General features: G+C 38.1%; 1 protein-coding gene across 1 annotated transcript; it reads right to left on the minus strand.

Annotated features, from left to right (window-relative positions):
• Positions 1-2976: 2976 nt before the first annotated feature.
• Positions 2977-22305, minus strand: LOC133756539 (cytochrome P450 2K6-like). The gene is made up of 9 exons (XM_062187208.1): positions 22198-22305; positions 19281-19443; positions 15487-15636; positions 13868-14028; positions 11522-11695; positions 10794-10935; positions 10250-10434; positions 7981-8122; positions 2977-3164 (listed from the first exon to the last, which is right to left on the minus strand). The coding sequence occupies exons 1-9, from the start codon at positions 22303-22305 to the stop codon at positions 2977-2979; spliced, it is 1413 nt and encodes a 470-aa protein (XP_062043192.1).
• Between the last annotated feature and the right edge of the window lie 714 nt (positions 22306-23019).

Below are 23019 nucleotides of genomic sequence, written 5' to 3' on the forward strand. Positions count from 1 at the left end.
GTTTTCTTTTTCTTAACCATTTATTTCTGTCTGGAAGTGCATGTAAAATATTCTCAGTGTTGTCCCTTTAGTATCTCTTTTTCTGCCTCTCTCTGTGTCTTTCATATACATATGCACGCATGTGCGCATGCGCACGCACATACAAACAAACACACATACACACAGAGAGAGAGAGCATTTATTTTTTGAGCAAATTCTTAAAGTTCAGAATCTCTCAAGCTTACTGAGTGCACTTTGGGTCTCCAATCCTTACATACCCCTTCATTTCAAGAGTAAATTCCATATAAACAATAACACTGCAAATGTAGTTGTTGTGGGCAATGACTATATCGTTTTGCTAAATTCAGATCCTTGCCTCCCACAGAAATAGAAAAACTATGTGGAGACTGGTATTGTGTGAAAATGGGAACAGAGTTTATTTGCCAGTGAGGGGATAGGCATACATTCAGTACAGGAGTGTGGGCCGCCCCACACTGAGAAATACCCAACGTGAGTGGACCAAAGAATCGTCCATAAACTAGAGAGAAAGGAAAAGCCAAAAATAGTGCCTATCATTGGGAAGATCCATCCCAGAGAGAGCAGAATGAGAAAGGTTCCCCTGGCTCCATGGAGGAAGAGTGCATACAATAGCAGTGTGTGTGCTGTGGTGGAGAGTGAAAAGTAGAGTGGTACCTCTAAGCAAGGTCCATGACAGAGAGCTTTCTCCTGCCTTCTACCTCTTTTCATAAAGAAGGGAATGATATCCCAATTAGATATGCAAATAGGATGGAGTGTTAGTCTGTGCCCTGATCAGGGATGCCACAGGTGCTTCCTGAGAAGGTGTGTGTATCAAATCAACAGTTAAAGAAATAGCATTACATTGCAGGGGTACAAGAATTCCAACTCCCCTAAACTTTAGTTATGCCACATCACAGTGACTAAAAATAACTTGAGTTACTTCAATTCTGACTTTATATGTAATTTATTGTGTGTAAAATTTAAAATAGGGAAATAGTGATGTGTGATGCTTTTGAAAAGTGCAAATTTAATTCACAGGTGAACTATTTTGTACTGAATTTGAATATCCTTAACATAAAATTATTCTTTTATATTGTAAATTATTTTACAACTAAAGAATGAATCAAGAAAATAAAAAGTGTATGATATAGTTGTCTTTTTCTTTTGCAGATATGACTGTTTTATTAAAGCTTACTTATTGACAATTATTTGCATAAATTATTACTAGGCTGTAACCAAAGAATCAAAGTTATTGTTTTACTTTATGATTATGACTATACATTATTTTTTCATTGTTGTTAACCGTTGTTTATTTATAGTGGTAAATACGCCAAATCTGCCATTGCTTGTATATAGTCATAAAGTCATAGTAATGGGATGCTCACAGACTTGGAACTGAAAGTCATATTTCCTCAACTCTAACCAAAGCTGTTTCTATAATTCCTTGTGTATGAGAAAGAAGTTCAGTAAGTAATTCTGACTCTGAATTTAGTGTTAACTGTATTTTATTAAACACCTACCCTTAAATGTGTTCAAACAATAAGTTAATATTAGCAGGTCCATTTCTTTATCATTTACAATTTCATTTTGTTCAACTGAGAAGTAAGAAAATCTGAGTTTTCCTCATTAGACTTACTGCAAAAAGGCTTTGTATCGAACGCTGGATTGGGAATGGCCCAAGATGGCCTAAATTTCTCTCAGCTTGATTAAACTTGAGATGGGTTTCTTCCTGACTGTAGGCCCTGATCTCCCTTTTCTTAGAGCATTTATGCGACAAAAATTTTCACTTTTAAATGCTACCTCAGCCCTGTTGAGATGTAAATGTTCTAAAAGTTTCTTGCCAGTTTTGCAATGGAGGGATGTCTTTCTTAAGGGCCTGGTTGTCATCCCTTGAATGTGACCACCAGAGAAGATAGAGCCCCTAACTCCTGATCTCTGAGAAAGTAGAGGTGTCATTAGATACTAACCAGCAAGCATAGATGCTCTGGTCACAAAAAAATATATATTTGTAAATTGAGGGAGTAATTCAATATTCTGGATACATTGTACTGATCAAATTACCCCCAAACCTCCTCACAGCTGACCGGATCAATGAGAAGCCTTTCTATCCTTTGTTTCAGTGACATTGTGAGTGTAGACTGTCTCATCTCTATTGCAATAGACTAAATAAAGTCTTCAATTATTTAACTTTATCCAGTGCAACTTTCCTTTGATAGGGATCAGACAAGAAGAAGAGAGAAGCACTTCTGTTGATGATGGGGAGGTACATTTGACTTCATAAAAGCTAAAGATGCTTTATGCCTCAGGGGAACTAGCAACCATTTTCTTCAGCTGTGGAGAGCATTCCTTGGTCATGCCCATGACTTCAGAGACTCAGCGCAGGGATCAGGGCCTTCGAGTTCCAGTTTACCAGAAGCAAGAATGAAAACTTTCTGACCTCAGCCAGCTGCTGCACTCACAACCAATTTTCTGTTATTAACTACTGCTTTTTTGTTATTCACAGAATGAATGAAACCAATGCCTTATATTATTGGTGTAATCCTCACTTAAAGGTTGAATTTTTTTCATTGCCGTTTTGATGATGTCCGTGGTTCTAGGACAACATGTTACACAGATGCTCTCTACCAAATAAACACCAAATACTACACATATGAATCCCACTACTGATTGGTGATATTTAGATATCTCATATGCCTTTGAGGACCAACCTACTTTCATGTCTTAGAGGACAAAACAGAGTACTAAGTGAACTATCTGTTCAATTTTCTCTTCATTTGTTGCCCTATATAGTGACAGGGAAGTTTTGACTACAGCAAATAGCACAAGAACTCAATTTGATTGGATGTGGGAACCCTCTTTGAGAGTGTGGCCAACTACTTAAATAATCCCAAAGTTCTTGGTGGAATAGTGCGGCTGCCAAAATTCAGGAAAGGACCACAGACAACACTAAGAACTGATGCTACAACATGCATGGAGAACCTAGTCCTGGGACACAGCACATATCTTGTAAGGCATCGGCCGAAGGGTGAAACCAATGTCCGGGGTTAGATCCAGGTTCAGATGGGAGACTCCTGGGGGTGGCTGGAAGGTGAACTTCTGCATGAGGCTGGTGAAAAAAAGGAAAAGCTCCATCTTGGCTAGTGACTCCCCAGCACACATCCTGCGGCCTGCAGAGGTGGATATGTTAAAGTATTATAAGTCTTATGGGCAAAAACATCTGGAAAAACAACCTATGAATAGACAAGAATAGACTACTTGTGGAGTCGGTGTTGTAGCACAGCAAGTTGACTAGTGCTTGGGACTCCTGCATCCCATATTGGAGTGCCAATTTGAGACCAGCTACTTCACTTCTAATCCAGCTCCCTGCTAACACAAGCATTGCAAGCAGTAGATGATGACTCAAGTATTTGGTACCACCACTGTGAGAGACTTGGATGGAGTTCCTGGTTTCTGGCTTTGCTTTGGTCTAGCCCTGGTTTTTGCAGGCATTTGTACAGTGAGCCAGTGTGTGGAAGATTCTCCCCACACCCCCACCCACCCTGCCTTTCAAATACATCTATTTTTATAAAAAGAGCATGCCACATGTGATTACTACTACTTTGGAATATGTAGATCAGTCACTTAATGTCTGCTGAGCCTCCTAGGCTCTGTCTCCCAGTTTAATTGCTGCAGATACAAAATTTTAAAAAATGCCACCTTTATCTTATGAACTCCATGAGAGAGACAGACAATTAAGCATAAACATTTTAACGTGAAAAAATATTATGTAACATAAAGCCAAGTATGCCATGTAACACATAGCAAAGACACTTAATGTGGCTTTGAGGTTTGGGGAGGGCTCATGCTTTGTGTGAGAAATTTGTCTCAGTTTTCAAACGAGGATGAGAAGGAGTTAACTAGGCAAAGATTGGGTAAAATGTGGAGTTGTGAAACAGGACTGGAAGAAATTTCAGTCTGGCTAGAGCATAGAACATTAGTTAGGTTGTCTCGGGCTTTGGGCAGAGGAATGAGCAGATCATAGGGCCCTGAAATCAAGCATGAGAAGCTGCTGAAAGTATTTTGAGAAGAGGGTCTTTGTTAGTAGCCATTTAAAACATGAATTATTTGAGAAAATTTCAAGAGATCTACAAAGCAGAAAGGAAACCTTCTGGGAAGATTTTTATTTAAACAACTGGGATCTTACTGATTACATTTACATTTATTTGAAGATTTATTTATGTATCCATTTAGTTGGTTGAAAAGCAGAACCACAGACAGAGGGAGACACACACACACACAAAAAAAAAAAAAAAAAAAAGAGAGAGAGAGAGAGAGACAGAAACATTCCATCTACTGGTTCACTCCCAATACATCCTCAAAAGCCAGATCTGGGTCAGGCCCAAGCCAGGAGCCAGGAACTTCATCCTAGTCTCCCATGTGGGTGACAGGGACCTAAGTAGTTGAACCATCTTTTGCTGCCTTCCTAGGCACATTAGCAAGAAGGTGGATTTGAGGTAGAGTAACTGGTACTTGAACCAGTGCTGTGATACGGGTTGTAGGCATTGCAAGTCATAGCTTAACCTGCCATGCCATATTGTTGGTCCTGGTATAATTATTTCCTAAGACATGTTATATTGAGGATGACACATTCTTTCAGCTTCATTTTAATGAGCTTGTGGTTGTTCAATAGTGCAAAGATAGCATATTTGACTGAAGTATATAGCATTATTAGAAGTTTCAGTTCCCAGTCCTTTAGAAGAATTCATCAGGTCTTTTCATCCCTGCTGCTGGTTTTATGGCCAGTAAAGTATTATAGGAAGTTGAGTGTCATTTCCTTCCTCATCCTTATTTTATTTTTCATTTGAACACAAATCACAAGTGTACTGAGTCACAGTAAACTTCAAAGCTCAATATTAAATTGTGGCTATTTAACAGCATAGAACAAGTATTCCAAGTTAGCACTTTCTTTTATATAAGAACTCTAGGGAATAGATTAACTCCAGAATTAGAAGAACAGTGTTTCACAATGCCTAGTAACAAGACAGAATTTTTAGGGGGTGAAAGGTCATATATTTTTTTAAAAAAAATTTTAAATTTCTATATTGGGAACAAATTTCATGTATTTCACATATACATTCCACCCTCCCAACCTCCTGCCTTGCTCCCACCCTCCCAGAAAGACCACAGATATTCTCTTAAAACATTCATGACATAAAACTAACCATTCAGTCCACAAACATAGACTTCATGTCAACAAGGTTCAGGTATTGAGTGTGGCTTGGAGACCATAGCTCCCAAGAACCTGACTGTGTGCTCAGGAAGTGCAGCAAGTAAATAGATAATTATAATATAGCGTTATTAGCTATGGGGAGACCCATGGAAGGAATACCTCATCTAGCTTTCTGAGTCACAGCATCCCATCTGCCCATGAATAAATGCATGATTAACATGTTATCTAATTCAGTGTTAAACAAAGCAACTGAAGACATCAGTTATCTACTGTATATTTAAGCCTTATCCAGCTTTGTAGTATAAGATAGCTACCCAACTAGATGAAGCACCTATCATTATAGTTTACTCTTAAGTATGAATAGGTGGCAACAGTAGAGTAGTCTCATTTATTTTAAAAAGAAATACTACATGCAAAATTAGGTGAAATCTTTGAGGCCAGTTAAAGACATTTGAATCAATTAGCCCACCAGAGAGCAAAATCCTATCTTAATACAGTGAATAATAACTGCTAAGAAGAGAATGAAGGAAAGAGTCCTTAAATACAACAAAAGGAATGTGATGATTTGGAGAGATTATAGCAATCATAGTTGAGGCACAAATTCATTTTATGATGATCATTTGATGATTCTACCTTAATGCTTCCATTTCTTTGTCTTTGATAGACACAAAATTACTACATCTAGATTTCCTTAATTGAAACAAAAAAATCAACATATAAGGTAAGCTGGGAAAGATTCTGTAGAACAGGCCACTCTGTAAAACTCCAGACTTGAGCTCCCAGTGCAGAGACACCTTTGGGCCCAGCTGTATGAGAAATGAGGAAGCGCTTGGATTCAGTGTCCACCAGGGTTCAGGAGGAAAAGTGAAGTGATTGTTCCTGGTGAAAGGGGATTGTCAATGAGAAGATAATTCTTTTAAATACTGGGAGTAGCAAGAGCAAGTAGCTGATAAGAGTTTAGAAAAACTTTTTGTGTGATAAAATCATTGCTCCATCTCTGTGCTTGTAAAATGAGGTTTGGAGTTAGATACAGTTAAAATGCCCTCCAGAGACTACTGTTTACGTTTCCATGGCTTTTTCTGTGTGTGTTTTTTTTTTTAAGATTTTATTTATTTATTTATTTATTTGAGAGGTAGAGTTACAGACAGTGAGAGGGAGAGACAGAGAGAAAGGTCTTCTGTCCATTGGTTCACTCCCCAAATGACTGCAACGGCCAGAGCTGCGCCAATCGGAAGCCAAGAGCCAGGTGCCTTTTCCCGGTGTCCCATGTGGGCGCAGGAGCCCAAGGACTTGGGCCATCTTCCACTGCTTTCCCAGGCCACAGCAGAGAGCTGGATTGGAAGAGGAGCAGCCGGGACTAGAACCAGCGCCCATATGGGATGCCGGCACTGCAGGCAGAGGATTAACCTGCTATGCCACTGCGCCGGCCCCTGTGTTATTGTTTTTCACAATATAAAGCAAGGATGTGTTGAAAGAAATTTAGCTCAATAACACTGTAAAATATTTGCAAATATTTTTTCATTTCTTTTAACTCTTTTTCCAGATGAGATAATTGTATTTTTCTTTCGAAGTCTTTATTACATGTGACGTTTTCTCATGTATCTGCATGTGTGTGTGTGAAAATCAGAAGTATCAATTGTGCTCTGTAACTGAATCTCACAGCCCATGGGTGAAGAAAACCCATGCATCCCAATGACGGGGTTCTCTATCACTGAACAGATTTCTGGAGGGAATGAGTGCTAAGCCACTGTTTGTATAACTAGAAAAGCCAAGATGACAAACTGATAGTGGTGCAGTCTTGCTAAGACTCTGCCAGGAGCAGATTTGTGTAGGCTGTTAGGAATCCAGACAACTATGGAATATGTTCATTTAGTTCTCTGAATTTCAAAATTCACACTACTGCATATCTTTTCCCCCAAAGAAATACTGTGAGAAAGCACTGTTTTTACATACGTCAAAGCAAAGTTTTTCTGGCCAGTTTTTCTGGTGAGGTGTTACCTGGGTCTCTCTGCTTAGCTTATTCTTTCCTCAAGGAAAGGTTGTTACACCTGCTCAGCCACAAGGAATCTTCTAAGATTCTCTAAGAAAATATTGTTCTAATGCCTCATGTCCCACAGCCAGTTTAAAACTGGGGCAGAACTGGGTTGATGCTCTTTCTACTCGGCCTTGGGTCATGGCAAAGTACAAAATCTTAGTACAGTGCTAATGATATGGATATGTAGGTAAGGAGCTAAGGACTGCCAACTCCCAAGTTGTTTGCACCGCACAAATCCTTTCCCCTCTGTGCCAATTCAACATAGTTGAAGACTCAGCATAATCACACCTCATCAGGCACCTAAGCCTCACCTTCCATCATGCACCAGACATCCTAACACCTTCCTCAGCCCCACCCCAAACCCTGCCTCCTTTGAATCTTCAATCAGACCCTGTTCCAAGCACCATCCCTTATCTAAAAGAATGACCTTAGTCTGAGTGGAGGCAATTCTCCTTCATGAAGTTGTCCACACTCATCTCTGCGTGTGTACTACCTCTTACTGTGAGCAAACTCTTATTATACTACCTCTCAGTGTGAGCAAATCCTGCTTTCCTGCTCACTTTTTTTCTACATCTCTCGGGTATATTCTTACATATGGGAAGACAAAAGTATGGACTAAGTAGCCGGGGGATCTCAATACCTACAACGTAACTTGAGGTCCTGATTTCCACAGCACTCTAAGACAATTCCAAATCTCCCCAGATTTTCCAAATCACCTTTCTCAAGTAAGATTCCTTACCCAGTGAAAAAGGCATGAAAGCTTCTCTCTTGATAAACTTCCCCTCTGAGTTGAGGAAATGCTCAGGATTAAACGCATCTGGTTTTTCCCACTGTGTTTGATCTCGAAGTACCGAGGTCAGTAAAGTGACGACTTCAGTGCCCTAGAAATAAAATGTTATTAGTGACAGAGACTAAACACCTTGTTAAGAGACAGGCTGTCTAAAGATGTGCCACAATCTCAAAGCAGTGTGTTCTGGAAGGAAACGGAAGAGGAGGAAGTTGCAGAAGTTCAGGAGGGATTGAGACTTAATGTGGAGTATTCCTTTGCTCAACCAAAACGACCTACTGAAAAGCATAAGGCTTGAAATTAGAACTGGGAACAATTCTTAATGCTTGTATGATAAAGGCATGTTATTGAATCTGCTAAACTTCAGTTTCTACATTTTTTTGATGGGAGTATAATGGTCTTCACTGGGGACTAAGAGGCTTAGAAGAAGGGACACAAGCACCTTTTGCAGTTGTTGGCAGATCTGAGGGGTCAGTGAAAGTTTTCTATTTTACCCCCAGTGCTGTGATAGTGGAAGCTGTCATAGTGGGCAAGCACATCAAAACAAATCTCAAAAATAAGCTCCCTGCTTCCATAGTTTGTCATATACTCTGAAACAGCTTTCTAAACAAAGCAAAACAGTGATGAAAACAGAAGCCCTCCTCCTAAATTAGGGGAAATAGTCAATATTTCATCTCAATTAAGCACAGCTGTCTCTTTTAGCAGATTTTTGGGATATATGTTATCTCAAGGCTAGCTATTTTATCAAAGTGAATCTGTATAATTTTTGAGCCATAAAAAGCAAACAACTACTTTAAAATGTTTTCCTTTAAAACTCTGTGCATCCGTCTGTGAGCACTTACATGTACTTAGACTGGCCTCCTCCTCATAACAACCCTGCTAGATTCTTTTCTTCTTTTGTAACTGAATTCATCTATTATGTACAAACTGCATTTTTGAAAAAAAAAGTTACTCATTTATTTTCATTTTGTTTGAAAGGCAGAGAGTGTGTGTCTGGGAGAGAGAGAGAGAGAGATAGAGAAATACCCACAAAAGCTATGGCTAGGCCAGGGTGAAGGCAGGAGCCTGGAACTCAATCTGAGTTTCTAAACAGGTGGCAGAGACTCAGTCAAGTACTTGAGCCATCATCTACCACTTCCCAGGTACACACTAGCAGGAAGCTGGGTTGGAAGCACAAGAGCCAGACCTCAAACCAAGGCACTCTGATATGGGATGTGAGTGTCACAAGCAGCATTTTAAGCACTATGCCAAATGCCCACCTGAGCTTGTTTTCATTTCACAAAACTGAGAGACCTAACACCTTGTAGTGTAGTGGTCAGGTAGATACTCTTTGAACTGCAAAACTTTCAGTTACAATGCTCTACCTACCTCACTGCAAGGGAGTTGGAACTAACTAAAATCCTACCTCTATTACTATTCCTTTGAGGGACTTTCTTACAGACACACATGAAAGATTGGAACCTAATAAAAATTCTATTTCACTCTTACTCTGATGAGTTCAACCCAACTGTGTGCTTAATGTGTGCTGAAAGGAGACCTTCTGAGGATGAGAGCAGTCTCCTTGTTCACAAGGTTCACAGGAGAGGAAGTGGCTGTGTGAAGGGGACCCACGTTACTGATAGTTCTGTAGACTGATTTAGACGTGGGCCAGAAGCAATGAACAGTCTAGGTATGAAGGAAAATAATTAGTGCTGTGAATATAGCACAACTTTAGGCTAGTTCCTGCCCTCTCCTTAGTTTCAGGCAAGGTTTATACATAGTTGTTCAATTTAGCAGTGGAAATCAGAGGCACACATCCAGATGTATCAACACGGGGAAGCATGTTTCTGTGTGAAGATGGAAATGAAGATGGAGGTACTGCTGGAAAGAGGCCCATGCAGTGAAGGGTGGTGCACCTCACCTGGCTTCTTGCAGGACAAACTTGATTCCCAGGAAGTGCTTAAACTCTCAGAACCCTGGGCTTTTAATTAAAAATAATACTACTTTGTAAAATTTTACAGAATAATTATCCCCTATTACATAGGCATTCACACATAAACACCCAGTTACTTTCTGTTGCATGGTTAAGAGGGAAGCAGAGAATTTTGGAACGGGAAAGGAAGAAGAAAAGGAGAGAGAAAGGGAAGGCAGCCCAGAACTGTCTTGACAGTTTATCCCAGGGCTTCTGTAACTATGAGCATCTGACGTCTTCTACCTTCACTTACCCTTCTTCATCCCTTACCTTGGGAATATGATAATTTTTAAAGGTAACGTTTGCGGTTGTTGCACGGGGCACGCCTGTGGGCAGAATGTCAGCAAACCTCTGTACTTCATGAAGAACAGCATCTGTGTATGGCATTTGAGTTCGGTGTGCAATTCGAGGCTGGGCTGATCCCACGACCTTGGTGATCTCATCACAGACCTTTTCTGGATAAAGTGGAATTAGAGGGAGCAGAGGCAGCTGGAAGTGGTTGTTAGCACAGTCTTCCCCACTTCCCAAGTGTTCTCCCAAGTGTTCTCATCTTCTGCCTGCGCTGCTCCCTCCATTCTGTCACTATCTGTGAGGCTTCTCTGGGGATATGCATGCCATCATGTGATTGGACCATCCCAAGATGCCTTCAGAGCAGAATCCACTCTCTTATACCGAAAGGAAACTAAAGATGTGAACTATCCTTATAGGTACGAATTACAGGTGCCCAGGGAGGCTGCAGAATTCTAAAATGTCCAGTCCAAAAGATTGCTGGCTCCTTTCTTTCAGGTAATGCTCTGAATCTTAGAAGACTTACTCTGGACTTCAGGATATCGCATCATGAGCAGAATCGCCCAGCGCAGTGTGGAGGCTGTGGTCTCTGTACCTGCCACAAACAGATTACTGACAAGTGCCACCAAATTTGCATCACTGAAATAGTCAGTGGATGTATCTTTCTCCTGGAAGGGTAAAAAGAATAACTAACGATGAAATAATTTTATGATGGATGATCATAATAAATAACTTATTGTGAATTTAAAAAGCAAAGCATTGCAATCATCCCGTAATGAAATGGAATTTTTTATGATGAGAATGTGAAGAAATTTAGGATAAAACATATCCTAGTTGCAAATAATGATATATGATTCTAAAAATGAAAGACTATCATTTAGGAAAGTTGAGAATTAGTTTTAAATTTTTTTGAGTGACCAGAATATTCCTAGAACCATTTCTTTTCAAAAGTTTTAATTAAATATTTTTCTTACTTAATAAATGAAATACATTTCTTAAGATTGTAAAAAAAAAATACTAGTTCTAAAAAATTAACTTATGTTAGATCTTCTATATATATTGGTTTTCTCAGTAATATGAAAATTATAGAAACTATTTGATAATGCAAACTGTAATGAATATCATTATTCAGAAATACGAATTTATTATTACTTTGAATCTAATAATCTTTCCTCTTCAAAAGGAATTTTTTTCAAAATACCAGTAAAACTAAATAATAAACAATAAAGGAACCTCTGAAAAGAACACCGTTACCTCCTGCTGTCTGACCAAAAAAGCATCAATGAAACTTCTTGGATCGCTTTTGTCAAATTTATGACGACGATCTAGGAAGGTCATCCTTATAAAAGAAAATAATTCATCTCGGTTCCTGAGGACTGTCTTATGACTTTTTAAGAGAAATCCCAAAACAGGAAACATATTGAAAAGCTAAAAGAAAGAAAAATAAACTAAATATACTACATATGTACTTCTTGTGATAAAGAAAATGACATTATTCCTAAAAGCATCATAGAAATAACACCTTGAATTTCACCTCAACCAATAGAAGCAGACTGAACTAGACAATGAGATTTTCCTCCTTCATTAGAATTAAGTAATTTACAATGAATATCGGTATGGTGTACGAGTTCTATGTACCCAGAGTATTTTGTTTATTATGCCTGTTGCAGTAGATCTACTTAGAGCTTAGATGGGACATGAAGATAATATTTGCTTCATGGTCAGAGTTATAAACCTGTTTTTTTTTTTCTTGCAAAATTCCTAGTGACTCTAGATAAACAAACAACCCATTGACAATTCTATATAGTACAAGTTTCTACCAATGTTTGCTGTGGGATAACAATAATGTTAAACCTTATAACATAGTTGCTATCTATGTGTACTGTTGAGAAATACTACTTAATCTAATAGTCATTGACCCTAAAGAAATTTGGGAAATAATGGTATGGTTTGCTAAATTTTGAATTTCAGTATTATTTTCATTTTTGAGGAGACAAGGTCTATATACATTGTCATAGTTTTAACAGGTTTAATTACCTCTAAAATGACTTACTTAAAAAATTTATTGATTTATTTGAAGGCAGAGTTAGAGAGAGAGAGAGAGAGAGAGAGAGAAGTGTCTTCTGTTTGCTGGTTCACTCCCCAGATGCTCACAATGGCCAGAGCAGCGCCAATACTAAGGTGGGACCCAGGAGCTTCTTCTGGGTCTCTCATATCGGTGCAGAGGCCCAAGCACTTGGGCCATCATCTACTGTTTTCCCAGGCCATAGTAGAGAGCTGGTTTGGAAGTGGAGCAGCCGGAACTTGAATCGGTACCCATATGGGATGCCGACACTGCAGGAGGCAGCTTTACCCTCTAGGACACAGCGCCGGCCCCCCATAATGACTTATTAAATAATAAATATAAAATGTCATAAGTAAAATAGATAGTATAGTTACCTGTTTCAGTGTCCCAAGTGGCTATACTTGGAGCAAATATTATTTATAGTAATGGCCTTAATTATTCCAGTGTGAAATTATGTGGTTGATTGTCAGTAGTGCTACTCAAAATGAAAACTATTGGCTAAAGCTCTTTTTCTAGGTTCTAGAAGATAGGGACTTTATAGATCACAAGGATAAAAAATTAGATTATAGCACTATTATAAACTTCAATGTTCAGAATAAAAATAATGTTAATTTATTTTATTTAGTGCTTTTTTTTTTGTATTTAGTAGTTGCCCTTTAAATTCACTTAAAAAATTTATCCATCCATTTGAAAGACAGAGCCAGAGAGAGGCAGAGGCAGAGGCAGAGGCAGAGAGAGAGAGAGAGAGAGAGAGAGAGAGTCCTTCATCTGCTGTTTTACTCCCCAGATGGCCGCAATGGCTGGAGCTATGTCCATCTGAAACCAGTAGCCAGGAGTTTCCTCTGGGTCTCCCATGTGGGTGTAGGGGTCCAAGGACTTGGGCCATCTTCTACTGCTTTCTCCAGGCCATTATAGAGAGCTTGTTCAGAAGTGGAGCAGCTGGAATATGAACTGGTGCCCACATGAGATGCTGGCATTGCAGGTAGCAGCTTTTCTTGCTATGCCACAGGCCTCCCCCTGCCCTCAACTCCATTCCATGTTTAATTAGTGGTGCAGGTAAAAGAAGGATGCCAAAATAATAATTACCAAAGTAATATAATATTGGAGTGATTCACAATTCCTTCATCATATTTGATACAGAATTTTGTGATGTACGATTAATCAGGTAGGTATGTTAGTTAAGTAAGTGTGTCATATCTCTTGTACTCAGAAGGTTTCAGAAACTATTTTTGAAATGACAATGGTGCGATAAACACTTTGTCATGGTCTCTTGAACAATCAAGTGTATTATATGGGGGCAAACTGATGAAATCGTTACCTAATATATACTAAACTGATCTTCTGTATATAAAGAGAATTGAAAATGAATCATGATGTGATTGGAAGGGGAGAGGGAGCGAGAAAGGGGAGGGTTGTGGGTGGGAGGGAAGTTTTGGGAGGGGGAAGCCATTGTAACCCATAAGCTGTACTTTGGAAATTTATATTCATTAAATAAAAGTTTAATAAAAAAAAATGAATGGAAAAGATGCAGTTACCGTAATTCTAGGACTTCCAATGAGTTTCACATTTTCGCCAATCAAGGTTAAAAGTCTCAGGAACTGAGGGTCTTGGTAATCAAAGCGTTTTCCAAGCAGCACTGATACAATGACATTAGCAACTGAAGCATTCATTACTGTTTTGATCTCAAAGGGTTTTCCTACAAGATAGTTCATTAATTGGTTAAGGATATGCACTTAGTTTGAAACCAGTTATAGACTGATTGGGACAGATTATCAAAGAAAGGATTTCATAGAAAGGAATTTTTGATGACCACATCTTCTTAAGAGAGGTATGATCTGAGCAGGACTTGAAAAATACTCAGAATTTTTTGAAATACTGCCACGAAAAAGCTAAACATCTGCATATGGCTTAAAGAAAAAATATGCCAGGTGAAGGGCATTTGAGTGTATGTGTTGGTGTCTGTGCAGGGCTGGGGGTGTTATTGAATAGTATCCAGGAAAATATCATTCAACCTAATAGGGTGTGTTTGAGTTTACATAAGCATCTAGAGGATTAAACTGGTTCTGCTTTAAAGAACTTCATAGAAGGTGGTCTTCATTCCACTCTCTTTTGCCACTGCCTCCTGTTTCTCTTAGCACCACCACTTAGATTATTAAATGTGTCACTGGACAGGCACGCGTTTTTAAGTGAAGAGCAGACTGGCTTACTAGGTTCACTCTTAAAAATCAATACCTTCTATAATCCCAGAGACTGAAGGTCTAGGGGTATTCTAATGGTGAATAACTTTTTTTCTTCAAATGGGAGAACTTAGGGATGCTGTGTACACAAAACCCTGAGAAATTAACATGTTAGGAGCTTAACCTTGGGGAAGAAATAGTCACTTTTTCATATGTAATTTATCCAATCGCCAAGAGCCTCTCCTTTTAAATATACAAGCATTGCTGATGTAGCCTAAGGATCTTAGAGTCCTGTGTTTCTAATCTTCACTCATCTCAGGAATGTCTATCTTTGACCATTTCCCTTCATATTAATTGCTATATCAGTGAAGGTAGTACTCAGACTAGCTCACTTTTAAGGAGGAATAATAATAAATATTGGTTTAATAAGGAAATGAGTGAAAATCAACATGAAAATGATATTTTTGGATTTTTTGTTCTATATATTAATAAAAACTATGGAATTAGTTTAAATTGATTCTTTAAAGGAATCAGAAACATACTAATTACTGAGGAATTGTGTTGGCTAAAGGCAGTAAAAGATACCTGACACATGAATGCAATGCACAATCCAACATTTTCTTTTGATAGTAATAACAATTTAGGACAATGGCATTTTTGGGAAAGTCTGCATAAGGCCTGCAAATTAGATGTTAATATCATGTCAATCTTAATTTCATGATTTTTGAAAGTCATATTGCAGTTATGTAAGGGGATGTCTTGCTTATTGTATGCTATACACCCACAGATGGAAAGAGATAGAGTAAGAAAATATAAAATGTTGATATGGAGAATAATTATGGAACAGAGTAGAAGAGTATTAAGACTTATATTTATATCCTTGGAATTTTTCTACAAATATGAAATTATAGCAAAATAGACAATTAAAATGTACCTTTTTCATGAAAATAAGCCATGGTTTTATTTATTCTACGCACCTCTGTGAGACTCAAAGTTCTGTATGAGATGCTGGCATTCCTCTATAATTGTGTCTTCTATTATGCGCTTGCCCATTCCAAAATTCCGTAAAGTGGTCAAGCTGAATCTTCGCATAGTTTTCCAGGTTTCACCATGAGAGAAGACAATTCCTTACAATGAGGAAAACATCTTGAAATTATTACCGTCAAGCTTTTAAAATTTAACTTTCAAAGATACAAATTTAAAATAAAGTTAATTCTCCCTCTTGAAGCTAAGGGAAGGAACTTCTTTCTTTCCTCCCTTTTCGTCCAGCGTTATACTTCAGAAAAACTTTGTTTAGTGCTTCTGCTCTTTTAGAAATGAGCATAACTCCATTTGAGAGCTAGAGAGTCCTTTTGTCAGCTTTAAGACCTAGGAATTTCTTTCTCAGAGACCTGGGAACCATCTCTGAAATGTAAACATCAGGGGATGTAAGGTCTTTATCTCTGTTTCTGTGTAAGGCTAGGTGTCTAACTTCAATGGATTCATGCTCCAAATTGCAAGACTAATTCTTCTCACCAACGTGATAAATTTATTTTTTTCTTTTTATGAAGCCAGTTAACACAGATGGTCACCCCAGTTGCCAGGTAAATCTAGGGTAAACTTTGTGCAATTAAAATGTTGTCAAGTCCTCTTGAGAACATGCATGTAATGGTTTGCACTGCTTACCCATTTAAAAAAGGTGACATTTCTTTCTGTTTTTGTAATCTTTTAGCACATTATGATGCACGTTATTTGTTTTAATGCCTATTTGATAATCAAAGTGTTTTCTTTGTCTATTACCTTTGGCAAGAGGATTTGTCAGTTGAAAGATTTTAATTATGTCTCCTTCACAAATTCAATATGAAATTATTAATAATCTATTGTTTATTTGTATAATGCTAGATACAATTAAGGATTTCATGAACAGTGGTAAAGAAATTTCTTTTGCAATTCAGTCTAGTAAATCCAAGACTATCCAAATGAAAAATTAGAAATAAATAATTTCTGGGGCTATAGTTAAGTTTCCACATTAGTGCTACAAATACTATTTTTTTTAAACCTGTATTTTTTTAAGGATTTATTTATTTCTTTGGAAGTCAGAGTTACACAGAGAAAGAAGGAAAGGCAGAGAGAGAGAGAAAGGTTTTCCATCAGCTGGTTCACTCCACAATGGCCGCAACAGCTGGAGCTGCGCCGATCTGAAGCCGCGCCGATCTGAAGCCAGGAGCCAGGAGCTTCCTCTGGGTCTCCCACATGGGTGCATGGGCCAATGGACTTGAGCCATCTTCTATTGCTTTCCCAGGCCATAGCAGAGAGCTGGATCGGAAGTAGAGTAGCTAGGACTCGGACTGGAGCCCATGTGGGATGCTGGCACTGCAGGCTGCAGCTTTACCAGCTACGCCACAGTGCCGGCCCCTACACATACTAATTTCTATACTTATTGTTATAGCACATCAGAGTTAATTTTATGAGCTATATATTTATTGAATGAACAGATACATGCATTTGTGCAGAGCTAAAGGGAATAATGGTCAAAGAACGTTTCTTAGAATACCTGCAGCAAATGATAACACTTTATAGAAAAATAGGCAAGAGAGGGTTGCTAAGGTTGTCTACGTCTTTCCATGATGGGGTTTGTGGTGATAGTGGCATTTTTATTTGTGTCTCATTTACTAGTTGTAGCCCCACCTCCATTTGCATTTTTCCTAATTTTTCTGTAGAAGTGTGGGAGGGGCCGGTGCCATGGCTCACTTGGTTAATCCTCCTCCTATGGCGCCGGCATCCCATATGGGCGCCGGGTTCTAGTCCTGGTTGCCCCTCTTCCAGTCCAGCTCTCTGCTGTGGCCTGGGAGGGCAGTGGAGGATGGCCCAAGTCCTTGGGCCCTGCACCTGCATGGGAGACCAGGAAGAAGCACCTGGCTCCTGGCTTCGGATCGGCTCAGCACTGTTTGTGGGGGTCATTTGGAGAGTGAACAAACGGAAGGAAAATCTTTCTCTCTGTCTCTCTCTCTCTCTCTCTCACTGTCTATAACTCTACCTGTCAAATAAATTAAAAAAAAAAAAGTATGGGAGACATGAGAGAAATTTCTAAGTTTTTTTGATAAACAGAAATAGGAAACTGGGAAAGACCAAGGCAACCTAGATATTAGAAATGGAGCAGTACCAGCCTTACTAGTCTCAACAAAAATCCAAAAGAAAGCACTAAGTATCTCCAGAGAGGCAGTTGCCATCTAATGTCAGCTTAGGCATTCCTTTGAAAGATTTCCAGAGAAGAGTAAGCTTCCACTCCCATAGATTCTTATATTAACACTCATCTGATGTTGTTCTGTCCAAGGACCCTGTATTACATAACATGTATCTCTGATAAATATGTGACCCTTCAAACTATCTCATTTATATTTAATTTATAATTTACAGCAGAAATAGAATATTAATGGCCCATGAAAATGATGGTATGTTTCAACAAATATAGTGCTCATGTACATGTGGAGAATGTTAGTTTAACACCATGAAGGACATAGCTTCTCTTAAAAATTGGCACCAAGGCCTTAAATATATTTAAGCTATGCATCAAAGTAGTTAATTAAGGTGATCTAACAAATACCCCGAAATAGTGTAATGAGCAACAGAATTATTCAGTTTGTCTTTTGTTTATGCAATATTGGTGTAAATATGCTTATAGTTGTTTGAATGGTTTTGAGTTACTAGACATAGGGAAGGAAATGCAATCATTTTCATTTGAACAATTTGACCGGTTGAAAAAACCAGCTGACACCTACAAAAATAAAAACTGGTTGATTCCCAAAAGGAATGATTGCTTGAGGAAAAAAGTAGTAATATATTTGATATGGATAAAAATTAGAACAATTTTATGTATAACCATAAAATTAGTAAATAATATTTGAGATATTTTGGAAAAGAGCAGAAACAAGAGTTAAGAAATGGTTTCAAATTTTTGGAAAGGGGAGGGGAGATGATTCTTGGAAAGTACAGACCAGGGATCTTAAATGAATAGCACTTCTTCAAAGTAGATTTCACAAAATGTCAGTGGGGAGTCTAGGAAAAAGCAATGCTCCAAGGACTATTACTTCTGGAAAACTGTGTTGAATAAAGCTAAGAAACTTCTGGCTTTTCTGAGGTTTTAATATGCTAATGAAACCTGAGACCCAAGAGAGGCCTGTGCCTACAACATGATGCCCAGGGTTTCCTTAAGTCACTTCACTGTTACTGCTTTTTCTCATAGAATGTCTACTAATATTTTTGGAATTATTTTTTGAAAATAATAGCTTGGGAAATGCTTTTTGAAAATGTTTACACAATAAAATGGCCTAATGGTAATGCTAGGAGCCAATATGAGTTTACTTAAAAATAACGTGAAGTGAAATCATCTCCAGAATTGTTACTTATTGGAATGCCATAAAAGTAGAGTATCTAGATTTTACTGCTCATTTAGCAAAATGTAACAACTTTATCCAGGAGGAAATATAGTTTAGTGTAAGGATCTATGTCAGTCATAAGACCATGACCTCCTTAAGGTGGTGGCCTCCAACCCTTTGTCTTTCCTATCATCTAACACTGCACTTCTGAAACAGCAGGTTTTTAATAGTCATTTGTTTATAGAAGTAATTATTATGTAAATTAAGAACAAAGCTACAAAGTATAAATTTTTTCCTCAGTAAAAACTAATTATCTAATGTATATTAAAGAAAATGTTTAACCATGAAAAAATTATGCAAGAGAATATAGTGCAACTGATTTGGTAATTTCATCTGCAGAGTTCAGAGTTAATTACCTTTTCCTTCAAAGAGCCTTTCAAATATAGGCACTCGAGGTCGTTCCCCAAATTGTTCACCATAATTAACAAGGGCATCTTTTAGTGTCTCATAGCCGGAGAGCACCACCACCTTCTTAGGCCCCATTTGGATGCTGTAAATGGAACCGTATTTCTGGGAGAGCTTCAGTGTATAAGAAGAGAAACAGTTAAAATGCCATGTTGTAATAAAAAGTGAACTAGACCTTCATCAAAGTAATTTAATTTTAAAACAGTAGCCAGCTTTATAATCCTATGAGCTGAGAATTTTGGGCTGGTTTAGGAAGAACACTCCTGTGGTTGTTACTTGTTGGAGCCATTATTATGGTCATCCTTTCATTACCCTTTTGCTCCATTTAGTTTCAAATGTTACAGTAACAGTACTCTGACATTATAGAATTGACCCATAGCTCCTTCTTGTTGCATTTTTGCTTGGTCTCTGGAAACACCTAGCCAGGACTCCAGCATATCTTTTCAGTGTTCTGAAAAACAAAACATTTCCTGACTACCATATTGACTACCAGACCACCCTCCTCATTCCCTACTCCTTTTGGGATGCTAAGGACTGTGGTAGGCCCACGTTAGTTCTGTTACTCTGTAACATTTCTTACTGCAAAAGGCAAGCCACTTTCTTTGAAAATTGACAAATAACAAAAGCCAATATTCTTTACTTTCTGACAACATTCCCAGCACTTTTATATCCCTTATTGCACATTACATTGGTGATGTTATCCTCTCCACTGTATAGGCAAGGTTCTATGGCTTCAAAAAGTCAGACAGCTACTAGGTGGTGACACTCAGGAATCCATTTCTTTAGTTTAATGGCTTGCTGGTGTTAACCCCACTGAGGTTAGGTAGAGAATCAAATGATGACTTCCAGTACTTCTTTCTCTAAGAAGCATGACCTTAGAAAACAACATTAGAATTGCATAAGAAATTACAAAAGAACTCAATGATTTAAGAAGATAATAAGTAAGAGGTCGGTAATAGTAGAGGTCAGTGAAACTTGTATGGGAATTTGAGGCTTCAAGGCTGAGTCTCTCAGCTGACAACCACTATATACCATGGATATGGCATATATCAGGCAAAGAAAACAAATCAGAGGTAAATTTAAAGAAAAAATGGTAGGCGGAGGATGAAGGAAAAGACAGAACATTTTATGTGGAGACAATGGCATGCAAATGGAAATGTGACCAAAATGAAAGACTATATCATAAAGATATTAGATTGGTTAGTATATGAACAAAGCACAGAAATATTGTGTAAATAAGCAGATAAATTTGGAGCACATGGAAATCGATGAAGGACTTATTGAAAGAATCTTGTTCTGCATGTAGGAGAAGGAGCTATAAAATAGAATAAGAAGATAATGTGTCATTTTTTCCAATATTTTATTTATTTATTTGAAAGGCAGAGATACAGAGAGAGGGAGAGAAAAAGAGAGAGAGAGAGAGAGAGAGAGAGAGAGAGAGAGAGAGAGAGATCTTTCATCCACTGGTTCAGCAAATGGCTGCAACAGCCAGGGCTGGGCTATGCTGAAGCCAGCAGTCAGGAGCTTTTCCTGGGTATCCCACCTTCTGCTTTCCCAGTAGAATTAGCAGGCAGCTGGATTGGGAGTTGAGCATCTGGGACTAAAATCGGCACCCATATGGGATACCAGCATTGCAGGCAGAGGCTTAACTTTCTGTGCCACAGCGCTGGCCTGATACTGTGGTTTTAAAAAGTCAATCTCTTTGAACTTTACTTATCTGTAAATTGGGTGGTTGTGAGGAATAAGTTAAATTCCTGTGTACTTTGTACAACAGGGGATAATGTACAAACATAAAGTATTATTATTATGTTACCTACTGAGATAAAATAGAGATTTTAATCTTTTTTTTTTTTTTTTATGAGCGATAAGGGAAGATGTAGACAGAGGGAGAGGGAGAGAGATCTCCTCCCTCTGCCTGTTCACGTCCCCAATGGTCATCATTGCTGGGGCAGGGCCAGTCTGAAGATAGGAGCCTAGAACTCCATCCTCAGCTCCATGTAGGCACAGGGGCCCAAGGACTTAGGCCATCTTCCACTTCTTTCCCAGGCAAACCAGCAGGGAGCTGGATCAGATGCAGAGCAGTCAGGGCATGAAGCAGCACCCTTGACACGGAATGCCAGTGTCACAGGCAGCAGCTGCACCTGCTGCTCCACATCAGTCTCAGTGATGATTGCAGTGCATCTCCCCTTAGGATTTTCAAACTAAAAAGGTACAGAATATAGAGGAACTCAACATCAGTTATCTGCCCTTTAGAACTCAAAAATTAACCTTGTTGATGCTAACTCAATTAATGTTAATATATCTATTTTTGTACCTTACTCTACAATCAATACTTCAGAATCTTTGAGGTGAAAGATTAGAAAGATTTGGTCTGATACTTGATCCATTTCATTAAATTTACAGAGGAGGAAAGAAAGACAGAGGCAAAATTCACACAGCAAATAATCGCAAATTAGAACTAAGTTCAGGATCTCAGCTTTGGAGGCTGTGATCTGGATTGTAGCTTTTCCATGGTGGTTTTAGTAGTTCACTTCAAGTCTCTACAGCTAGACATTTATCACTATTCAGTTCCTTTGTAGTAATGTATATAAGAAAAATATAGATCAAAATGTTTAAGAGAAAGGCTATAGGTTACAAATATTTCAGGATAAAAGTACCACTTTAAATAATATAATTCTATTTTCTAATACGCAAATTTAAAATCAATTAAATATTCAAATTATAAAGACTATTAATTTTGAATACTATCTAATTACTTTGTAATACATCTATGAGCCAGTTGTTAGTACAGGTACATTAATCAATCTCTGTGGGCAATAATTATCTTGTAAATTATAAATATATATTTCACGAATCATCATTTGTTACCTCCAGCATGGTTTGATAGGGCCTCTGCAGATTGAGGAGAAGCAGATTTCCAATCATTGGCAAAGGTCTGGGTCCTGGAGGAGAATGTAGCTTGGAAGATTTTGCCATGAAGATTTTAATGTTTAAAATCATAATAAGAATTAGACCCATAATTGGAAGGATGAGAGAAGAATGAAGCTCACTCATTATCTTTAAGCTGAAATAGCTATTAAAATAGAGATATCTGTAATTGCAAAGCCAGAAGCTTCCAATGCTAATCAAAGATATGAAGATGGTGCTAGTAAAGTTTCCTTTACTCTATAGTCCCACCTCTTTTGTAATAAAAATTAATTAAACCCTGCACTGTATGTTTGTCTTTTTGGAGCTCTTCTTTTTCTCTCTTTTCACTTCCCAGTTTCCTTTTTATACAATAAAGACTGGAAGGATTGTTTTTCATGTAAAATAGGGATTAGTCTTAAAATTTCAGAGAAATAATACAACATATTTGATCCTTAATATGAAATCTACACTTTTATAACACAATTAATGGTAATGTTTGTTGGGGTGCGCTGTGGGTGGTTGGTTAAATAACAGAATCATACAAGGAACTCATAGTTTCTTATACAATAATGTGTTCCACCTTTTAAGGTGGTCTCAGAAGGGTGTCTCAGGGCTATGGAAAAGACACTGATTTTAAACTTGGTGAGCACTGGGCCCAGATCCCAGCATACACCTTCAGCAAGTGACTCAGCTTCTATGAGGTTTAATTTCTTCAATTTAAACTGATGAAAACAATAATGAGACACAAATTGTTGAATTGTTATGACCAATGAAGTATTAACA

This window comes from Lepus europaeus, chromosome 3 (genome assembly GCF_033115175.1).
Source record: "Lepus europaeus isolate LE1 chromosome 3, mLepTim1.pri, whole genome shotgun sequence".
Taxonomy (NCBI): Eukaryota; Metazoa; Chordata; class Mammalia; order Lagomorpha; family Leporidae; genus Lepus; species Lepus europaeus.